Source organism: Lutjanus erythropterus, chromosome 4, assembly GCF_056507025.1.
Source record: "Lutjanus erythropterus isolate fLutEry1 chromosome 4, fLutEry1.hap2, whole genome shotgun sequence".
NCBI classification, from domain to species: Eukaryota; Metazoa; Chordata; class Actinopteri; order Lutjaniformes; family Lutjanidae; genus Lutjanus; species Lutjanus erythropterus.
The window spans coordinates 28,002,445-28,021,949 of NC_139320.1; the positions used below are offsets into that span (position 1 = coordinate 28,002,445).

General features: G+C 38.0%; 1 protein-coding gene across 2 annotated transcripts in view; it reads right to left on the reverse strand.

The window, feature by feature from the left end:
* Positions 1-7,097: 7,097 nt before the first annotated feature.
* Positions 7,098-19,505, reverse strand: part of galnt17 (polypeptide N-acetylgalactosaminyltransferase 17) — a 49,912-nt gene continuing 37,504 nt past the window's right edge. For both annotated transcript variants that reach the window (XM_084717507.1, XM_084717508.1), the window contains 6 exons: positions 18,989-19,106; positions 17,549-17,734; positions 17,285-17,422; positions 16,813-16,908; positions 11,706-11,867; positions 7,098-9,044 (listed from right to left, as the gene is read on the reverse strand). In XM_084717507.1, the coding sequence (XP_084573633.1) occupies positions 8,910-9,044; positions 11,706-11,867; positions 16,813-16,908; positions 17,285-17,422; positions 17,549-17,734; positions 18,989-19,106 (835 nt within the window). In that variant the 3' untranslated portion in view covers positions 7,098-8,909. The remainder of the gene's footprint in view (positions 9,045-11,705; positions 11,868-16,812; positions 16,909-17,284; positions 17,423-17,548; positions 17,735-18,988; positions 19,107-19,505) is intronic.

Genomic DNA, 19,505 nt, shown 5'->3' on the forward strand with positions numbered 1-19,505 from the left:
AACAGTGGTGTTCAACTCCCATTTTCATAGGCCTGCACAAGGAGACACGTAGAATATGAGAAATGTCTCTCAATATAATGTAGTCCAGTTCAATGCCATCACTGCCTAGGAGCTCAGTATTTTTGGCACATTTACAACAAGGTCACTGAAGAGTGAATATTATGAACTGGTCAGGGTTCCCATGTGTCCTGGAAAACCTGTAAAACAGTTGACCAATTTTCCAGTCATGGAAAAAGAACAAAAAGAAAAATGCAAGCTTACTGGAAACTCATTTGTTGTCCTAGAAACTTATTTCAACATTCTACTATTTTCCTTCAGCTGAGAATGAACTTCTAGGCTGGGGTAAAAATCCCCAAAACGTCTGTATCTCTGAACCATCTACTTAACACTTTCAGGCCAGTGATTTCTGAGGTATGGGCTGTGAAGGCCCTGCAGGCGGGCCGTGTGAGGTCATGAAAATTAAATGCTTAAAGTTATAAATTGCATGAAATTACCACAAAGTATTTGATTAATTTTTGATTCAGAGCTGATTAAAAAAAACAAGGGATTTATAGTACATGATTTTCTTAATGACTCTGACTTAGTTTAAAGGGATAGTTCACCCAGAAATGTGAATTCAGTCATTATCTACTCACCCACATTCCAAATGAAAATCGGGTTTAGTTTTTTTAGTCCACGAAACACTGCTGGAGTTTCACAGGAAAAGAGCGACACATAATCTCCCAAACAGCTGAAGTGAATGGTGAGATTCTGTAACACTATTTTCCTGTGAAATTCCATCAGTGTTTTGTGGACTGGAAAAACTAAACCTTTGAATCAGTATGAGGGTAGAGAGATAATGACTGAGTTTTAATTTTTGCATGAACTGTTCCTTTAACAGGTGTTCCACTGGATTTGGTGACCCGTCACATTAACACTTGAACGCATCATATCGTGTCATTGGTATGCCTGTTCTTGCGTGTTGATCAGTGTTGTGATTAAAGGTTTGACGGAGCCACGGAATGGGAATTGCTTCTTTAGGCTACTCTATGCGATCTCCTTTTGATAACTAATGTAAGATTTTTTCCCCCTCATTCACTCAACCTCACCTGAAACCGTTCGGAGCGTTCAAATGGTAGTTTATGGACCAGAATATTATAAATAGGCTGGAAAGACTGTGAACGCACCTCGAGTTACGTCACATGATAGCACCTGCAGGTTGGCGGAGATTAGCCACAACTTCAATGATCGAAACTCCGAATAAAGTGAGTAAAATTATCCTTCAAATGTAAATATTAATCACTGCTGGCTGGTAACTGTGGTAGTTTACTCTTCGCTTTACAGATTAAAGTTCTTCCTAAATCGGTTTATTTACACGAAAAACTCAATTTAAACGGAGAATTAGCTAGTTAGCGTGTTTTGTTCAGTTGCTAAAGTTGACATGCTTGCTAGCTTGTTTTGCCTGCAACGGTTTGTGGCTAAATTCGACTCTGGCTTAGAGAAATATGGTTTAAAAAAATATGTGTTTGGCATTGTGAGAGAGTTGGATTATAATGAATAGGAAGCCGGGGTCAAAACAATTAATGGAAGTCCAACTATATGTGAAATAAACACCGGCTAATTACTGGCTAACGGTAGGCTACTTCTTTTTCTTTCGTTTGGCAGCGCTGTCTTTCCAAACACAGGGCTGCATTGTTCAAGTAAAACTGAACATAAACGCGACATGAGGTGTTAAACTTTAGTAGCCGTTGCTCACAGTATATGTGGTTAGTCTCGTTAATGTTATTAGTTAGGTGTGATCAACACATAGGATAATACAGAACTTTATGAATCTGCAAGGAAAGTTTTGTGCCAGGTTGCTCCAAAATTACAGTTATATAAGAATAACAATTATTGAGCATCAAATATAAGTGAAATATAAAAAACAGTGCCTAATGGTGTAACTATAGAAGTGAGATAAGCACAATACGTATAATAATAATAAATTTTTAAAAATCAGTTACATTGAAAGTGACATTTGCAGTGATATTGAGAGGTGATAATATTAAAAATAAAATAAAATAAATATCAACGTATTAAAAACAAGAAATAGAAGAACAGCACATATATACATATACACATACACATATTAAAAATCAGACAGTAAAATTCAGATAAAACATATTTGAAGAGGTAATCAGGAATTAATGGCATTAAGGGTCATTTGAACTGCTACTTACCTGCACAAAAGATTGACTAAAATACGTTAACTGCAAACTAAAAACATATAAGGGCAATTAAAAGCAACTTGTGGAACATAGACTAAACTTAGCCTTTCTACTACTATTGAAAGCTTAAGTTAAAAAGGTGTGTGTTTAATTGCTGTTTAAAAATCTCAACAGACTGCCTCCCTGATGTGTTCCTGAATTTGGGAGCATAGCTGGAAAAAGCCGCATCTCCAGTTTTCTTTTTGTTGGGGTTTTGGGTGTCTGGAAAGCTGGCAGTAGAGGCTCTTAGAGTTCCCAAGGGAACATTAAACAGCAGGGTCTGTGATGTAGGACGGTTCTAAGCTGTTGAGAGCATTGATAACAAGTAGAAGCACTTTAAAATCAATTAAGATAAGTTATATTGTACCAGATAATGGATGTAAATATAGCACATGATATTAAACGTAATTTCATGATAATAATGAAATGTGATATGGCACGATAATTAAAATAATAATTCATGATAATGAACATAATATGGTCCATGATACTGAAAAGTAAAATTGCACATGCTATTAAATATTGTATATTAAACATAATAGAAAAGTACAGTTGCATATAATGAAAAGTAATATTGCACATGATATTAAAACATAACATTCAATGTAATAGAAACCTAATTTGAAAAGTAATACTGATCACAGTATTGGTAATATTCTTCTCAGAACAATATTTTTTTTTCATTTAACTAGGTATCTAGAGTTCAGTCTAGATTTGCCAGTACTAAGCAAAAATGTGGGGTACTGTTTGCTTTATTGGTGCTCAGTAGGACTGCAACTAATGATTATTTTCATTATCAAATATTTCCTCAATTAATTGATTAGTTTGGTCCTTAAAACGGCAGTGAAATGTCAGAAAATGTTGATTATTGTTTCACAAAGCCCAAGGTGATGTCCACAAATGTTTTATTTTGTCCACAACCCAAAAGTTAATTGTCATAGAGGAGTCAAGAAAATATTCACATTTGAGAAGCTGAAATAAGAGAATTTGGACATTTTTTCTTAAAAAATGAGTCAAACAATAAATGAATTATCAAAATAGTTGGCAATTAAACCAATAGTAGATTAATTGTTGCAGCTCTTGTCTTCAGGCTATTTGGTTATTAATGTTCAGCCAGGTTGGAGATTAAGTTTTGAAAATGTGGAACATCTACCAGCCACCGGCAGAAAACTGCTCAAATTCACCAGCCATTCAATGATGAATCATTATTTTGTGTCTGAAAACTATCAGCCACTTTAATATTTTAAAAGCATTTGGCTTGTGGCTGGTGCTAATTTCCAACTCCAATGTTCAGGCAGCACTGATTAATATAATTCATGAGAGAAAAAAGGCTTCAGGTTATAAATTAATAATAGTATGAATAAGGATATTAGTGTATGTAGCCATCCCTGGCTGTCATACCAGCTAGATAATCATTGAAAATGTCCTGAAATAGAGAAATAATGTTTAGAAAAGAGCCTGAAGATTGATGTTATGGTAGGGCTGTTGTATTGGATTGCATTAATCTGTATAAGTGTACCCAATAAAATGGCCACTGAGTATGTGATATCTACTTGTGATCACTCTAACACCACAAGAGGGTAGCATTAGGCACTAAGATGGCGAAGCTGTACTGACATAAATACACTGATACAGTGCACCTCTAGATCAGACACGTTGATCATCAGTATTTGAACATACATTTTGTAGCCCAGCATTTTATGTTTGAGTTTGTCACTGATCTCTTAATAACCTTTTAAAAAAAAAAAAAAAAAAAAAAAAGCAGACACCTCATTTTGAACTCAAATTCGGCATTTATGTTGTAGTAGTCAGGCTGCGTTGAGTTATTGCATATTGTCACATCTTTATATTATGGCTTAAGTTGTGCTGTAACTGTTGAGCATCAGTTTCTGTCCAAAATTAATTATATTACTGTTTATGTTGCCATTGTACACAGATTGCAGCTCTTCATCCAGAGAGACATGGAAGCACAGTGCAGGCTGAGGGGAGAGGTCTGCTGCAGACATGGACCTGCAGTCAGGTAACAACAGCATAGTGCCATATGGTATAAATGATGACATGGTAATTATTAATAACACTGGATTATTTGTCTTGTGATTACACCAGCGTTTGTTATCTGCTCATATGCACATACAACATACTTCAGTACTCTAATTTCAATCAAAATATCACAATAATAACCAAATTCAAGTTTCACATCCAAAATAAGAAAGTTATTGTCTTAAGAATTTTAACATTATCTAAAATGATCTTTTTTTCCCCAATGTTAAAATCTACAAAGTAGGCGATTTTCTGCCCCTATAGAATTCAACTCGTACGGTACTTAACATAATCTGTTAAAGGGATGGTTCGGATGTTTTGGAGTGGGGTTGTATAAGGTACTTATCCAGGGTGTATTACCCACAGTAGATGATGGTTGGCACACCTTCAGTTTGGAGAAGCAGAGAGGAGTACTGTTGTAGGATGCTGTGGACAGGGTCAGCAAAAAAAAAAAAATTTAACTACCTAAAAAAATTATTAGTTTTAGTTTAAGTTATGTTTGGAATACTTTTGCTGCTTTACCTTGTTGTCAGAAACCCAAAGCCGTTAATTTAGGCCAAATACCACTATTCTCCAAGGCCACAAGCCTCTTTGGCCAAAACGGTAATTTTATCTTCCAGAAAACAGAAGTTATTGGTCTACTATGGCCTCAATTTGTTTGTTTGTTTGTTTGTGTTATTTTATGTCCTCTGTGTTCTGTAAGGTTAGTTCTGATGCACCAAAGTCACACAATAACACACACTAACAGATCGAGGCAGCAGTAGACCAACAACTCCCATTTTCTGCTAGCTAATACAGTTTTTGCCTAAGGAGTCTGGTTCCTTTGGAGAGAACGATATTTAGCGTGTTTAATATTTTAACTGCCATTATATAAGCCAAATGTTGCTTTCTTCAAAGCAACCTGACTCCTTTTGGCAAAAACAGCCATTTTTCTTGGCTACTGCGGCTGCCTCAACCTGTTAATTTGTTTGTGTTTTTGTGTGACTTTGTTGTATCAGAAATAACCTCCTGCTGCTTCTCCAAACTTGGGGTGTGTTAACCACCATCTCCTGTAGGTAACACACTCACTCTGGATTAGCACTTCATACAACCACACTTCCAAAAATCCAAACTACCCCTTTAAGTCCATATGATCTGACTGTCCTTGGTGTTATTTACAGTAACTATTGACTGACATTTAGCAGGATTTTAACCAACATACATTAATCCTGTTTAATGCCAGGAGGGGATGAGCAGGCCCGTCGTTAAAGAGTCTGATCAGCACTCAGCGTTGTGTTAGCATGCAGCCTCTGTCCTCCAGAGCCACACCACCCTCTCCAGCTCTCCGCTAGAAACAGGCCCTTGTGCTCCCAGCAGGCTCCTCCTGTTTCATTTACATCTTAAGCGTTTAGCTGATGCTTCATCCTCAGTGGCTTAGTGAATGTGAGCAGTAGGAGTTCAGCGTCTGGTTCAAGGACACTTTTCACAGGACACCCGGCTGCTGGATGCAGGATTGAATCCATAACTTTCTGTTTATAGGACAGTATCTTTAATGTGTGGCCACCTGGCTGCCTCAGATGTTGTTGTGTAATATTTTGGTGTACCACTTTTTATAAAGGATATGTGATTAAACTATTCATAAGCCAAGTCGGTGTTCACAGTTGCACCAGATGCCATGCAGCTGGGAGCTGAGGGTGAAATCTCTTTTGAAGTAGCCTATTTTTAGAGATGATTTAAAGGGCAAATCTCACAGTATGAGAAAACATTTTGACTAAAACCATGAAAATGGATGGAGCAGTTAAAGAGGGAGTGACCCAGCGTGGTGACTCTTTGTGTGCAGTCCAGAAAATCAGATATGAAATACTGTCACATTTGTGAATTTATCCACCGAAAATTTGAATGTTGGCGTAGGAAGATAAATCGCATATTAATGTGTTAGTATCTATAAAAACAACAGTATAGGGCTTGGTAAATTGTTGATGTTATATCTTAGGGTTGTGCGATATGTTAAATTTTTCCAAATGACCATCGTCAGTCCAACAATCGTCAATTGGCAATATCTTCGTCCCTCCCTTCCACCTCCTCCTGTCCTACCGAGTCCCTTTTAAACAGAGAAATACAACTGTTCACCTTCTGAATTCAAGTTTCTCTCTTTTACCAAACTAAGATGAGCTTAATGAGGACATTAACTCCTTGGAGAATGCGCATCATTAAAACTCAACAAAACCGTCTTTCTTCCCCTCAGGCAATGTTATGTTAGAGAAAATGTGCGTAGATATATATTGTATATTGTGGCATAGCCTAAAAATATCAAGATATCAGAGTCATATTGCCCAGTCCAATAACAGTAACAGTTGAGCACAAGAAGGACAATTTGATTTACTGATTAAGTGCAACTAAAAGTTAAATCTCATAAAACTAAAAAAAAAAGCCAAGTTTGGCCAAACTAGGGCTGTGCTGGAAAATTATTTTCATTATCAATTAATCTGCCGTTCACTTTCATGATTAATCACTTAGTTTATAAAAAGTGAAAAATGCTCATCAGTTTCCCAGAGCCCAAAGTGACGTCTTAAAATAGCTTCTTTTGTCCACCCAAAGACTCTTTATTTACTATTATAAATGACAAAGAAAAGCAGCCAATCCTGACATTTAAGAAGCTGAAATTGGCAAAGGTTTGACATTTTTCCTCAAAAAATAACTGAAATGATTAATCAATTATTAAAATGTTGGCAGCTAATATTTTTTCAATTGATTAATCAACTAAAGTCTAAACCAAACAAAATCAATACGGTACACAGTCAAACATTTCAGAAACTGCAATCCTATCCTCTGAAACAGTAACCATGCACAAAACAGGAAACCAGTTGTTTATTGGAAGACAATCTTGGGAGCAAAACCCCAACTGATAACATTGAATTAATTGAATATATGACATCATATACATCTCAGTACATTAACAATACCAGCCCCGAAGGCCTCCAGCATTTCCACAATGATGCACTTGTGCATTTTTCCCATGACTGATTCAATCTTCCTCTCAGAGTCTGCAGTCCCATCTCTGTATCCAGAAAAGTGCTTCAGGCTGCAGCCTGTCAGTTTTGGCTGTCTGCGGTAGTGATGGCACTCAGCAGGTAACAGAATAAATTGGCTCAGCTCTATCTCTTTTTGTCCCTCTTTTGTGTGCATACAGTACTTACAATCATGCTACAAGATGTACTGCATTTGGCGCTACCGAATGCTTCTTTGAGTAGTAAAAATAATAAAAAAAGACAAATGGGTCCACAACATATAAAACCATGATTTAGCCCAGTAGCCCTCGACATTGTAATTTTTGAGATGATTTACAATAACTGCGAAAAAAAAAAGGTGCAAATACACCAAGGGATGTTTATTAATGCCTTTTTCTTCAAATAATCAATATATACAGGGTCTTGGCTTCTGTGAGAAGGAAATAAATTTTTGGGATTAATATTAAGTAAATTGGCACAGCTTCATTTTCAGGTATCTTAAACTTAACTGTTGAACCACTGATGAGGCCTATTACAAACTACTAATGTATTATGATGTGTTATGATGTGCATATTGCTGAAAATTGAATTCCACACTGAAAAAAAAAAGTTGAGAAAACTTAATTTCAAGGCAACTGGCTTCACTAAATGTTTGAGTTTCAAGTCAAACTCTTGTTTTGGAATAAACTAAAACAGGTTTTGCTGACCTATAATCTTTGTGATAATTAACCTTTCTTCTCCAGATGAACTTGAACCTTTGAACAATTTTTGGAATCCAAAATTTTTGGTTTTCTAAAACTGTTGATTTCATTATTTGGGGACTTGAAAATTTGAAATTTAATGGTTGCAATTGAAAATATTAAATCATTCACTTCCATTTTAAAGCTACAGCAAGAAACTTTCATATTTTGTTTATTATGGAGACCCCTGTGGACGAAAGCGGTAGTATTTCCACCATAATAATCACACAATTTAATGTCAAAAATAAAATGATCTAAATAATATCTCCGGATTTCAAGGAGAACATTTTCAAAGAAAAAAATTAAATAATTTCAACAAAAGATAGTTTGGAATACTTAAACTCGAGAGTTTGATTCATAACTCGACAATTTAGTGAGGACAGTTGCTTTGCAATGTTCTTTTTTACAGTACATGTATGTTATTCTTCAGTCATCTTAAAAGACCTTGCATGATACAGAATGAAATAATGCAGAAACATTTTGAGGATGAAGCTAGAAACCTTATTTTTTTCCCCACATAAGACAGAACACAGTTTTGGCTGATCAAATCTTTATCCTTAAACCTAAAACACACTGTAGAGAAATGGCACGTACAGTATTTATGGCAACGTCACATCGAAAGTTTGTCAAATCTGAAAGAAAGAAACAGTCCTCATGCTAAACTTGCATCATTTTGAATGTCCAGTTTGTAAAAAACAAACAAGCCAAAAAAAAAAAAAAAAAACAGCCATTTTTCACAAAACTTTTAAAATCACTGAGAAGTTTGCATCTCAGATCCCTTTTAAACCATCTCAGTGTTTTCTTAAGACGAGGAACCTCGGCCTCATCAGTTGCTCCTTGGCCAAGCTGAGGTCAGGTGAGATAGCTCTTGAAAATGGCCTCCGGTGTCATTGGTCCCAGTGAAATTGGCCCGTCGACTACTGCTTCACGGTGTTCTTGATGGTCCATCTCTGCCCGGAGCAGGGCTGCAGCACCAGCAGGTGGCCAAAATAAACGTTAGCTTGCTCCACCTCCAGACAGCGTCCCGTGGCTCGGTTTATGATCGATGCATTCTGCAGGGCGGGAGGAGAGACGGCATTCTGGTTTATCAGGTTTAACAGATGGTCTGTGAACCACGCGTGACTGTGACAGGCCTGATGTGGACAGATGTTTGTCATTTAATCTGCTGAGGTATTATAGTGTTTTAATTGTGAAAAATGAATGCAAAAACCTGTCAGCACAGCACTACAAAAAGCCAGGCAACATCCAATACTTAAACTAATAGCATTTTAATGTAATTCAATGTAAGACAATTGCAGTGTCTTGTTATATTGGTCGGAGACATCAGTAATAGTATTAAAACTCTGTGGTAGTTTTAAGTCAAAAACCAAGGAGAAAAAAAAAGATTAGACTTAGAAAATTGTTCACCATTATTTATTTTCTAACTTGCCTCTCAGGGCTTCTGTACTGTTGCCATAGACAAGACAACAGCAGGAGACAATGACCTGCTTCTGCTGGACTCTTCACTGCTTTTCATGCTGTGTGACACAGGATCGATGTGGCAGAAGGTCTGCTGCTGTACACCTTGAAAGATTGGACTCTGTAGCTTTTAGAATTTCTCAGGTGGAACTGAAAGACTGATGGAAAAACGACTTGAGGGGTTTTTTTTGTCTTCAGTAAAGGAAAAATTGAAAATAAACTGCCAGACAAGGTGAGAGTGGCAGCCTGACTCCTGCAAAATGGGCCCGTTAGTTTAGAGTAATTACACCGTAAACACATGACAAATTAGGTTGAAAATTTGTGTATGAAAGTGCCAGATACTGAAGGATCTTTAAAGGGTAACTTAGACACAAACATGGGAGTCCAGCTTGAAACTTACCTATGTGACTAATGGGGACAACATTTTTTTTAAATTGGTCCAGTGGTGAGCGAAACCACTGCAGCTGGCAAAGCAGGTATGTAATCTTTATGGGTAATGGCACACTATGGAAGTCAGTCCCCTTAAAGTGCTTGTGTAGATTGTTATTGTCTTACAACATTATGGAATGGATCCATATAGAGATAAACCTTTTTTGTTTAATGAAAAACAGCTGTTTTATCGCGTTCATCAGACTCCATTTAGAGAAACCGTAGTTTTGTCTTTGTCATTGTCATCTTCATTCAAACTTGGCAGAAACCAAACTCACCAAAAGCATCTTGGCTCATCTTCCCACTGCTCCAACAATCACAAGCTCTGGTCTGGTCAAAATAAACCCTTTATTTACCGTGTAGTAGTCAGAATATCAGGAGAAGAGTAGGGGGGCAGGTCAGACATCAGAGAAGTAGCCAGAATATTTTCACATCTAACACGGTAAATTAAGGGTTTCTTTAGACCAGACAACCAGAGCTGGTGATTCCAGAGCAGCGGAAAAACGAGCCAAGTTTTTCGCAAGTCTTATTTTGTTTTAATATGATAAAATTACAGTTTCTGTAAAAGGAGTCTGGTCAGTTCGGAGAGAGGAATAAAACAGCTGTTTCTGGTTAAAGAAACCGCATCCTCCTCTTTAAAAAGGTCTGTCCAGTCAGCGATTGTAGTAAAATAAACCTTTGTGTTGAAAAGTAGAGTTTCATGGCTGATGCATTCTGACCCAGTGCCCATTACAACAGTAAGCCTCTCCTTCTGACCCTCCTCCCTAACGACGATCCTAACCATAATGTTGTCAGAAACTTAAACTAACAATCTGAGCCTGTCAGTGGCGAAACAGGCCCTTTTATTGGACAGAGAGTATTATGTTGCAGCTCAGTTTAGCTTCAGCCAGCTGCAGCAGTCTTCTTCAATACTGAACCAATTTAAAAAATTGGTGTCCTCATCAATTGCTTAGACACAAAAAAAGAGAAAAGGGTTAGTTACCTTTTATGCACAAATATATTTTGTTGGAACTTTTCTAATTTTACTTGTTTTAATGGTTCAATCCTATTTTGCTAACAGTTTACGTTAAGGTGCCTGTAATAAGCGTTAATGAGTGATAGCCCTTAAGATGCTTATTAGTAATATGTGTGGCCGAAATATGTGGTAATACTAATACAGACTCTAAGTGTTAATAATAGCATATTTATTTATAAATTACAAGACATTTATGAGCTCTTAACAGTTTAGACTGCTTCAGAATGTTAAAAGCCTTATGAGTTTCTTAAAATGGCATTACAAGCACTTATTTATTTTTTGTTGCTTTTTAAGATTTCTACTGTAATGTATACTTTTTTGTATTTATTAGCAGTTAACTATGCACTTATTAACTGTAAACTATGCCTTTTGAAGTTAATCCTTTATTATGCACTTAATGGTCAAAAAATGGTGGGGAAAAAAATCATGGTCAACTGTTAAGGATTAGTGAACTTCAGTAAGCACTGTTCACATTTAGATCAGGCACTCCTAAAATGCATAGTTAACTGCCAATAAAAGCATAATTAAGTAGGTATAAATCTTAATAAAGCAACAACAAAAGCTTAGTATAATAGGTAAGTTAGTTAACATGTATCTTATGTGCTAAAAATGTCTTATAATCTAACAACAAACATGTTTATTATATATTATCGACACATACAATGGTATTAACATTAATGTGTTATTAAGATTATATAAGGGACTTATTACCTATTAACTAATGCTTATTATTTAACATTTGCAAAGCAATGAAATTCAGCTTTTCTTATGAACAAAACACAGAAAAAACAGTTTTCTTTGTATGTCTCACCTGAGAGAAATTCCATGTCTTCTGCTTCACATTGGTCACCTTGTCACAGTTGAGGAGCTGAGGCAGGTGACTGATCTGATCGTCCACCACGCAGCGAGTGTCCTCCCCGGTGCTGCCCAGAGGACCCAGGAACAGTTGACCCTCTTTGGTGTAACGTCCTATCTGAAAGAAAACAGAGAGACGGCACACTTGGAACAGTCTGAAGGTGAGCACAAACATGCTGCATTGTGTCTACTGTTACGATTCCAACCAGGTAGCCAAATCTTTGTCAGACTGTTGTGGGATTTGTTAAGTGCCTGAGCTTTGTAATAACAACAAACTTAACCCCTTAAACGCTATTTACATTATATTTGATACATGTGTTTCTGAGACCTCTACATCAGTATGATCAATACTTTGCTGAAAAATCTGTAGCAGCAGCCAGCCTGTGAGTGAAGTATCCAACATGGCTGCCTTCACTTAGTAACTTGCACATTTTCAACAGAGAAAAAGTTATGTAAGAACAGTTATATTCTTACTTCAGTATATGCCTGTTGTATCATATTTAATACAATCTCTGAATCTTTCGATCATTTTTCTATTGAATTTTATGATGCAATCTGCATTCTTACCACAATGGTGACTACACTGTTAAATAAATGAATTGACATGTCATCTTAAGAGAAATTTAGAATGGATTTTTGTCTTTTTATATATGCAACCTGCTCATTATAATCACTTTGATACTTATAAACAAGTGAGCACTTGCTAATAATTGTCTTTTTAATTGATTTTCACTAAATCTATGTATCAAATCTACGTGTTATACTGACCACTTGAGATTATATTAACCAAGATGTTTTTGCTGACCACAAGGTGAAATAATAGTAACATTCCTGATTGTGGAAAAACAAACTATTGAAATGTGCCATATTTTTCAAAAGCAACGAACAGTATTTATTGACTGCAGTAATTTGTATTTTAAAAACAAAAACAAATTTTCAGAAATGCCCGCCGTATTAAATATACCATGAAATATATGTAAATTCAGTAAAATTTTTGATGAGACAATGTGCAAGTTGTACTACACCAAGTGCTATACTGCTCTGTATTAGGGTTGTCCCCTGGCTGTTCAATACAAATGTTCTGAGTATCTCTCATCTCTCAGGCTGGACGGCTGCAGCACTGTCATCCACTGCAGCTCATCACCTGATCACCTGCTGAATAAAGGGTTAACTTTGACCAAACAAGAGCTGGTGATCGTTGGAACAGTGAAAAGACGAACCAAGATGTTTTTGGTGAGTATTAGGTTTTTTGTTTTGTTTTGTTTTTTTTAATGGAGCTGACAACGATGTTAAAAATGAGTTTTGCAAAGTGAGTCTGGTGAGTTTGGCAAAGAGTGATAAAACAAACCTTGCTCTTTAAAAAAAAAAAAAAAAAAAAAAACTTGCTGTAGCAATCCTTCCATAATGTTGTCAGATACTTAGCACAACAATCTGAGCCCGTCAGAGGCAAAAACAAGCACGAGCAAACAAGTGTCACCTGCTCTGCACTTTGTTGGGGTGAAGTGGCTGACAGTGCATCAGCTGCACTGTTTCCATCTCTCTTCCTTGCTTTCATAAGTGAGTTTTGTTTGTGATGATTTAGAGACTCAGTTTGTCAAGTTTACAGCCTGTCATTGTTGTATTGTTCTGTGTACAATGACACAGCTAAAAACAAGAGCTGAAACTTGTGTATCACCCACTTGTTTCACCCTCTCTCATCAGTTTGCCCCCAGTATGTTGTCACAAGGATTATTGTTAATAAGCGAGCCAGCTAATATAACCATATATTTGTGATTGCCTGTGTCTGCCTCAGTGAAATGTTATCCCTGTGTGTTTATCTGTGTTATCCTGTTCATGTAATGCACACTGACTGACAGGGTAAAAAAATGGCTGCTTGACTGGAAGAATCTCAGTCGACTGAGGGGGTCTCCAACTGATGTTTGGAATCTTTTACCTTCAGGGGGCAGCCCCATACTGTAGCAGAGATTTCCCTTTAAAACCACACCTGTCTTATCAGTCTAAGTCACTGTTTAGCTTAAACAATGTCCAAACCCACAGAGACCCTAGTCAATAGAGTGTTGTGTTGTCTGGTGTGCAGACTAGTTTGAAACTTCCTTGCTTCTAAATACAGAGTCACATTACAGCTGATCTTCTCCACTAGCTGCTTTAACTTTTTTTTTTCTCAACAAAACTTTTTTGCAAAACATGTTACAAAAGTTTTCTGTACATATTTAAGATACACAAGTATCTACTTCTGTACTGGATATCACCTCGCTAATTTCAACAAAGATAAAACAGTTAATTTGTTCGCAATCAACAGCTCTACAACTCTAACGAGGTTTTGAGAGTGTGCCAAGAGCAAGCACTGATCAGATAAGTGTTGATAAGTGCGAGCTGCATTTTGTTACGTCATAGTGCAGGGCTTGAAAGTAAAAAGGTAACTTCATCTTGCTGTTGCTATCAGCTTCGAGTTGTGCTTCGAGTCAGTCTTCAAATGTCAATGCAGTCCAGTTTGAGTCTCTCCCTGCATTGTTCCCTGTGAGGGCTCAGGTATTATGCTGCTGCAGAAATGTTAAAGCAAGTGCAGAGTACTTAAAACTGTGTCTTGTGTTGCAGTGTGTAAGCCAGGTATTGTACAGTAGGTATATTTTGAGTTTAAAAATCCTACCTGCAGACCCTAGAGGTCACTGCTGCTTCTTAAACCACTTTGGGCCACAGTTACCTGCATAATGTGTGAGTGAGACACTGCTGCTCTGATAAAAACTGAAGCATAATTGTTTTGCAAGGTGGATAAGTGCTTCTTTTGAAAACAGGGTGACATTGTGCTGCAAACAAATGCATATTGGTCCCACGCATTCAAATGCCATCCACTAAATGTGCTTCTTTTTTGCCACTGACATGCTCAGATTGTTATTCTAACTGTCTGACAACCCAAAGGGTTGCTAATAGAGAGAGACCCTTTTTTGGAGAGTAAGATATGATTTGTTTAAACAGAGTTGCCTTTGCAAAACTCGCCAGACTCCATTTACAAAAACATTAATTTTATCATCTTAAAGGAGCAATATGTAGCAATTCCACGCACAAAAAATGAGTCCAGCAGTTCAAACTGTGAGTTGAAGCCGGACAGTATTAAAAAGGACTTCAACTAATTTAATGTACGATCTATGGTTGAAACGAGTTCAAAGGGGGAACACTGCAGCTGTACCTTGTTGTCAGAAGCGCGTATTTCAAATTAACATGTTTCCTTAATTTCTGATGACATATCATAGTCATGTTATGATTTATTGACGTAAATATATAACAGATTTCATGTGGGAAAAGGTCTGTACACTGTAAAGGTCTGTACACTGTAACTCCCTTAAACGCAATTTTTTTGCGACATCCACATGTGACGTTTCAAGCGCCTGCTCCTCTTCAAACTGAAGTCAAGTCTGATGAAGAGTTGCTCGAAACGTCACTTGTGGATGTGCCAATAAATTGCACTTGAGGGAACTACACTGTGCTAACCTTTTTTCCATATTTTCATTAATGTTGTGCTACAGTCAGTACCAGAATTTAAATTATATTTTAGCTCTGCTAGCTTTTAGCACTTTACTACTGGAACTAGAAATGCACAGATACTAGTATTTGGTATCTGTCCAATGCTGTGCTCAAAACTACATTAATACCACCAGATCTAATAACACTTTACAAAAAATCTCCTTCAACTCAAGCAACTGACCCTTCCCTAAGCCCCACCTCCAATAGCAACTGTCCAATCATAGTTTAGCAATTGTTACTACAGCTGACACACTTTCCACTTCTCTCCATGTTGAAGGTGTGCAGGAGGCTCTGAACAGAGCGATAAGAGTTTCATGAGTCTGGATGGTGATGTCTTTTCTGTAGTCTCTCAAAAACATGAAACAGAAGAGCACACGTGTGGTGAATGGATTAAACTCTGTTTGTTCTGTGGGGGTTTGAGGAAGAGGATGTGGGCTGATGCAGAATCAAAGTGGGTTGACAACGATGCATCTCACTCTGGCTTACTGTCTCAGGTCCAAGCCCAGTTAGCTTAGCTCCTGTCCTAGCTATCTTCTGCAATCACAGTCTGGCTGAGTGACCCGTCTCAAGGTCTGCTGCACTAATCCAGTCCGTGCACCTCCTTTTCCCATGTTAATGAGAGTATTTTTTGGTCATAATGTAGATATACCTGCTGTATTTCACCATCCGACCAGTGTTTGCTGAGATGTAAGCTAGCTTTAGCCTCAGTCTTTTAGCATTAACATTATATCACGCACACAACTGTTAGGTAACTTTACATTTACACTTTCACAGGGTTCTTGTTTTAAAACATGTCAGACGTTAACAATAAAACTGACTTTTCGCCCGAGTCAAGGAGTTAGCAGGAGCTTACATCAGCCTGCTACACTTAGAACTTCTGCTTGTGAGTCATTATTTTAGCCGATAAAATTCAACGTCGTCAGCTAGAAATATGAATCTGCTTGTTATATGTTATATCTGCCACCGTTATCACTGTAAACTGCATAAATGTAGTGCAAGAATGGAAAGTTAAGCAGACTTAGCGGAGGGTCAGTTATATAAAACAAAGAACAACACAACGTAGGATGAGTTCAAGGAGTTTGCTAACGATTTCTTACTTTTAGAAACTGAGGAACATCTGATGAAAATAAAACATGTTTTTAAAAGTAATTATAAGACCATGAAAACTGAACAAGTGGTATCTGTACATCCCCAACTGGAACCAAGACCTGTGCTCCCTCAAGCACCTGTTTACCACTGCGAGCTAAAAAGAGATGCCCCGCGGGCTGAAGGGCTGAGGCTCTGACACTGGCTGACTCAGGACTTCAGCACAAAAAGTGCAACACAGAAACATTTTTACCCTGACAGCAGAACTCTCTCCTAAGAGGATTTCAGCTGAGGCTATGTGAGAAACACAGCTGTAAATCACTGGTGTCACTGGTGAAAGACACTAATGAGTGTGAGTGTGTGTGTGTGTGTGTGTGTGTGTGTGTGTGTGTGTGGTTTCAAGAGAGAAGCAAAGATAGTGGGTGAGAGCTGCGGTGTGACTCGTGTCCGTGTTGTACCTGAGGACCCCATCCATGGCAGGGGTGCAGGGTGGCCGTGTGGTTCTCCTTCATACCCTGATCCATACACAGGTGGTTCACCTTAGAGTTACGAAGCTGAAAATAAAACAAAATTACACTGGCACAAGTCGTATTATTCTATAATAGTATGCAGGCATTAACCCTCAGGATTTATTTCTTGGACTCATCTGTTTTAAGAGGATACGAGGTGATTTATTTATCATTTACAGCAAGGTTATAAAATGAGATTTTGTTTTACTTCCCTCTTTGATTGGAATTGATTGTAGAGATACATAAAAATATAGAAGAAACTAATAAGGTGGAGTGCTGAGGATGAATTAAGTTCACAGCCTGAGGGAAGCGGCCGTTTTCACTGGTTTCTTCAATCTGAGAACACACCAGACCTCAGATGTACGAGCTTGTCTTTGCGCTCTCTTTGTCCTTATTAATGTCAGTGTGACTGCTGACTCACCTCGCCGTAGAACAGCGTATTGTTGTACCTCCTCATCTCGGGGTAGACGTTGTCGAGGTACCACTCAAAGTTTTTACACTGCAGACTCTTCCTCAGCGTGACCCTCTGAGAGATGTCTCCGTAATCAATACCGTGGTTCTGCAAGAGCACCAAGAAGGAAGTCTTTGCTTTAGTTGGGTATATTACACACGAGCAGCCACTTTGGTAAAGTTTTCTACATAAAACAGGACTAGCATCATCCTCCCTGTAGGAACCCTCTCCCACCTCCATGGGGATGTTCCAGGCCTGGTAGACGTTGGACTTGTACTCATCCATCCAGACCTCAGCCACACGCAGAGCGTTACGCCGTGTGTGAAAAGCTATGTTACTGTGGTAGGGTTTCTTCGTCCGTGCGATGTGAGCCACCCTGGAACAAGGCAGCACCTCCATACTGCCTCCACACAGCCACACCTGCAGGTAGAACATGTTTAAAGAGAGGAGAGGAAAATGAACTTAAGGCTAGCTGTGATATTTTCTGCTAACCACACTACAAGTTACCCCTTTTACATTATAGATTAATTTGATTCAATGTTAATATCAAATAATTCAGGTTAAAAATCTTAATTGAACAGTAGAAAAATTATTGAAAAGCTGAGGTGGGAAGTAACTACGTAGTGTTTTCAGGTATCTGCATTTTACTCGATTATTTTTTTTTCTGACGTTTTACGTTTATTCCTTATATTTTCAAATCAGGCTTGTTACTTTAGTTTGCATGCATTTGAGGGGAATTCTTGATTAATTTTATTTTGCATCATTAGGCGGTGCCTCCCCAACATCAAGACTGATTTCAACCTAAATGGAGGGAACAGTAACACATAACAGATAATGCCTTGGTGTATCCATCATATCATGCACAACAAATGTAACAAGATGAACACAGCACAAAAGACATAAGAAGACAAAAACATTGTAAAAAATGTAACAAAACAAGACGAAAATGTCGTAAGAAACGTAGCGAGACAAAAGGACCAAAACTACCTAACAAGAAAACAACGCAGTGAGGCGAAAACAATGTGAAAGATGTAACAAGACGAAAACATAAAGGACGTAGCAAGACTACAAGCACAAAAACTACAAAACAAGGTAAAAGACACATCAAGATGACACAGATAGAGAGGGAGACTCGACTGCAGAAAAAGGTGAGGTTCAGTTCGCTTTGCACAGAACTGATCAGAAATGTCCTTCAGAGGGTGACTACTTACTGTTTGTACTGTCAAACAAGTTGAATCAGTAATTCTACTTTTACCGGAATCTTTTTTTTTTCACAGGCATCTGTACTTCTGCTTGAGGAAAGTGTGTACTTTTGCCACCTCTATTTAAAGGACTTATATCTTAGTTATCATATATGGACTCAGGGAGATTTAGTTGATTCTTTCACTTGCCTCTCCGCAAAAAAACCCCAAACACAATAACCCCTCACAACAACAACAACTGACCATTCGATCTCTCAAGATATACAGCTACAAACTCCCCAACCTTCCTGCTCTATGTGACCTATTTATCTCCATTGCCCTGCTGTGCGCTGCACACACAGGACTGGTCCTCCAGGACTCATAATGGGGCCTCATTTATCAGCGGTGCCACGCTGTGGTGGCCACTGCTCCACTTAAACCTACAGGGGTAAAGAGGGAGCAGGAACAAGAGGAAACTGGGTGACACACAAACCCTGATGCCCAGTTCAATGTTCTCCCCTCCATAGACGTCCATGCCAGAGTCGAGCAGGCCGAGTTGACCAAAGTACTCGCGGTTGGCCACGAAGGAGCAGCCGATCATGGCGGGGGTCCTACGAGGAAGAAAACACAACAGTATGAAAACAAGTGACACAGCACCTGCACATGTGGTGTGTGCATTTCGCTGTGTGAGTGCAGTATGCATGCAGATGTTCAACATGTGAATCTGCACATTTTTGTGCATGTTAAAAGGGATAGTCTGGATTATTTAATATGGGGTTTTTTAAGGTAATTATTTATAATCAGTGTATTACCTACAGTAGTTGGTGGTCGACATGCCCCCAGTTTGGAGAGGCAGAGCGTGTTAGCAGAGTGGAAGCTAAGCAATGTACTGCTGTGGACAGTCAGCAGCAAAACATAATTTAGCCACTTAGCTTATGTAATGGTGAAAAGGCTACCAACCAAACTTTCATGCATGAAATCAGCAGTTTTATCTTGTAGATCACAGGAGT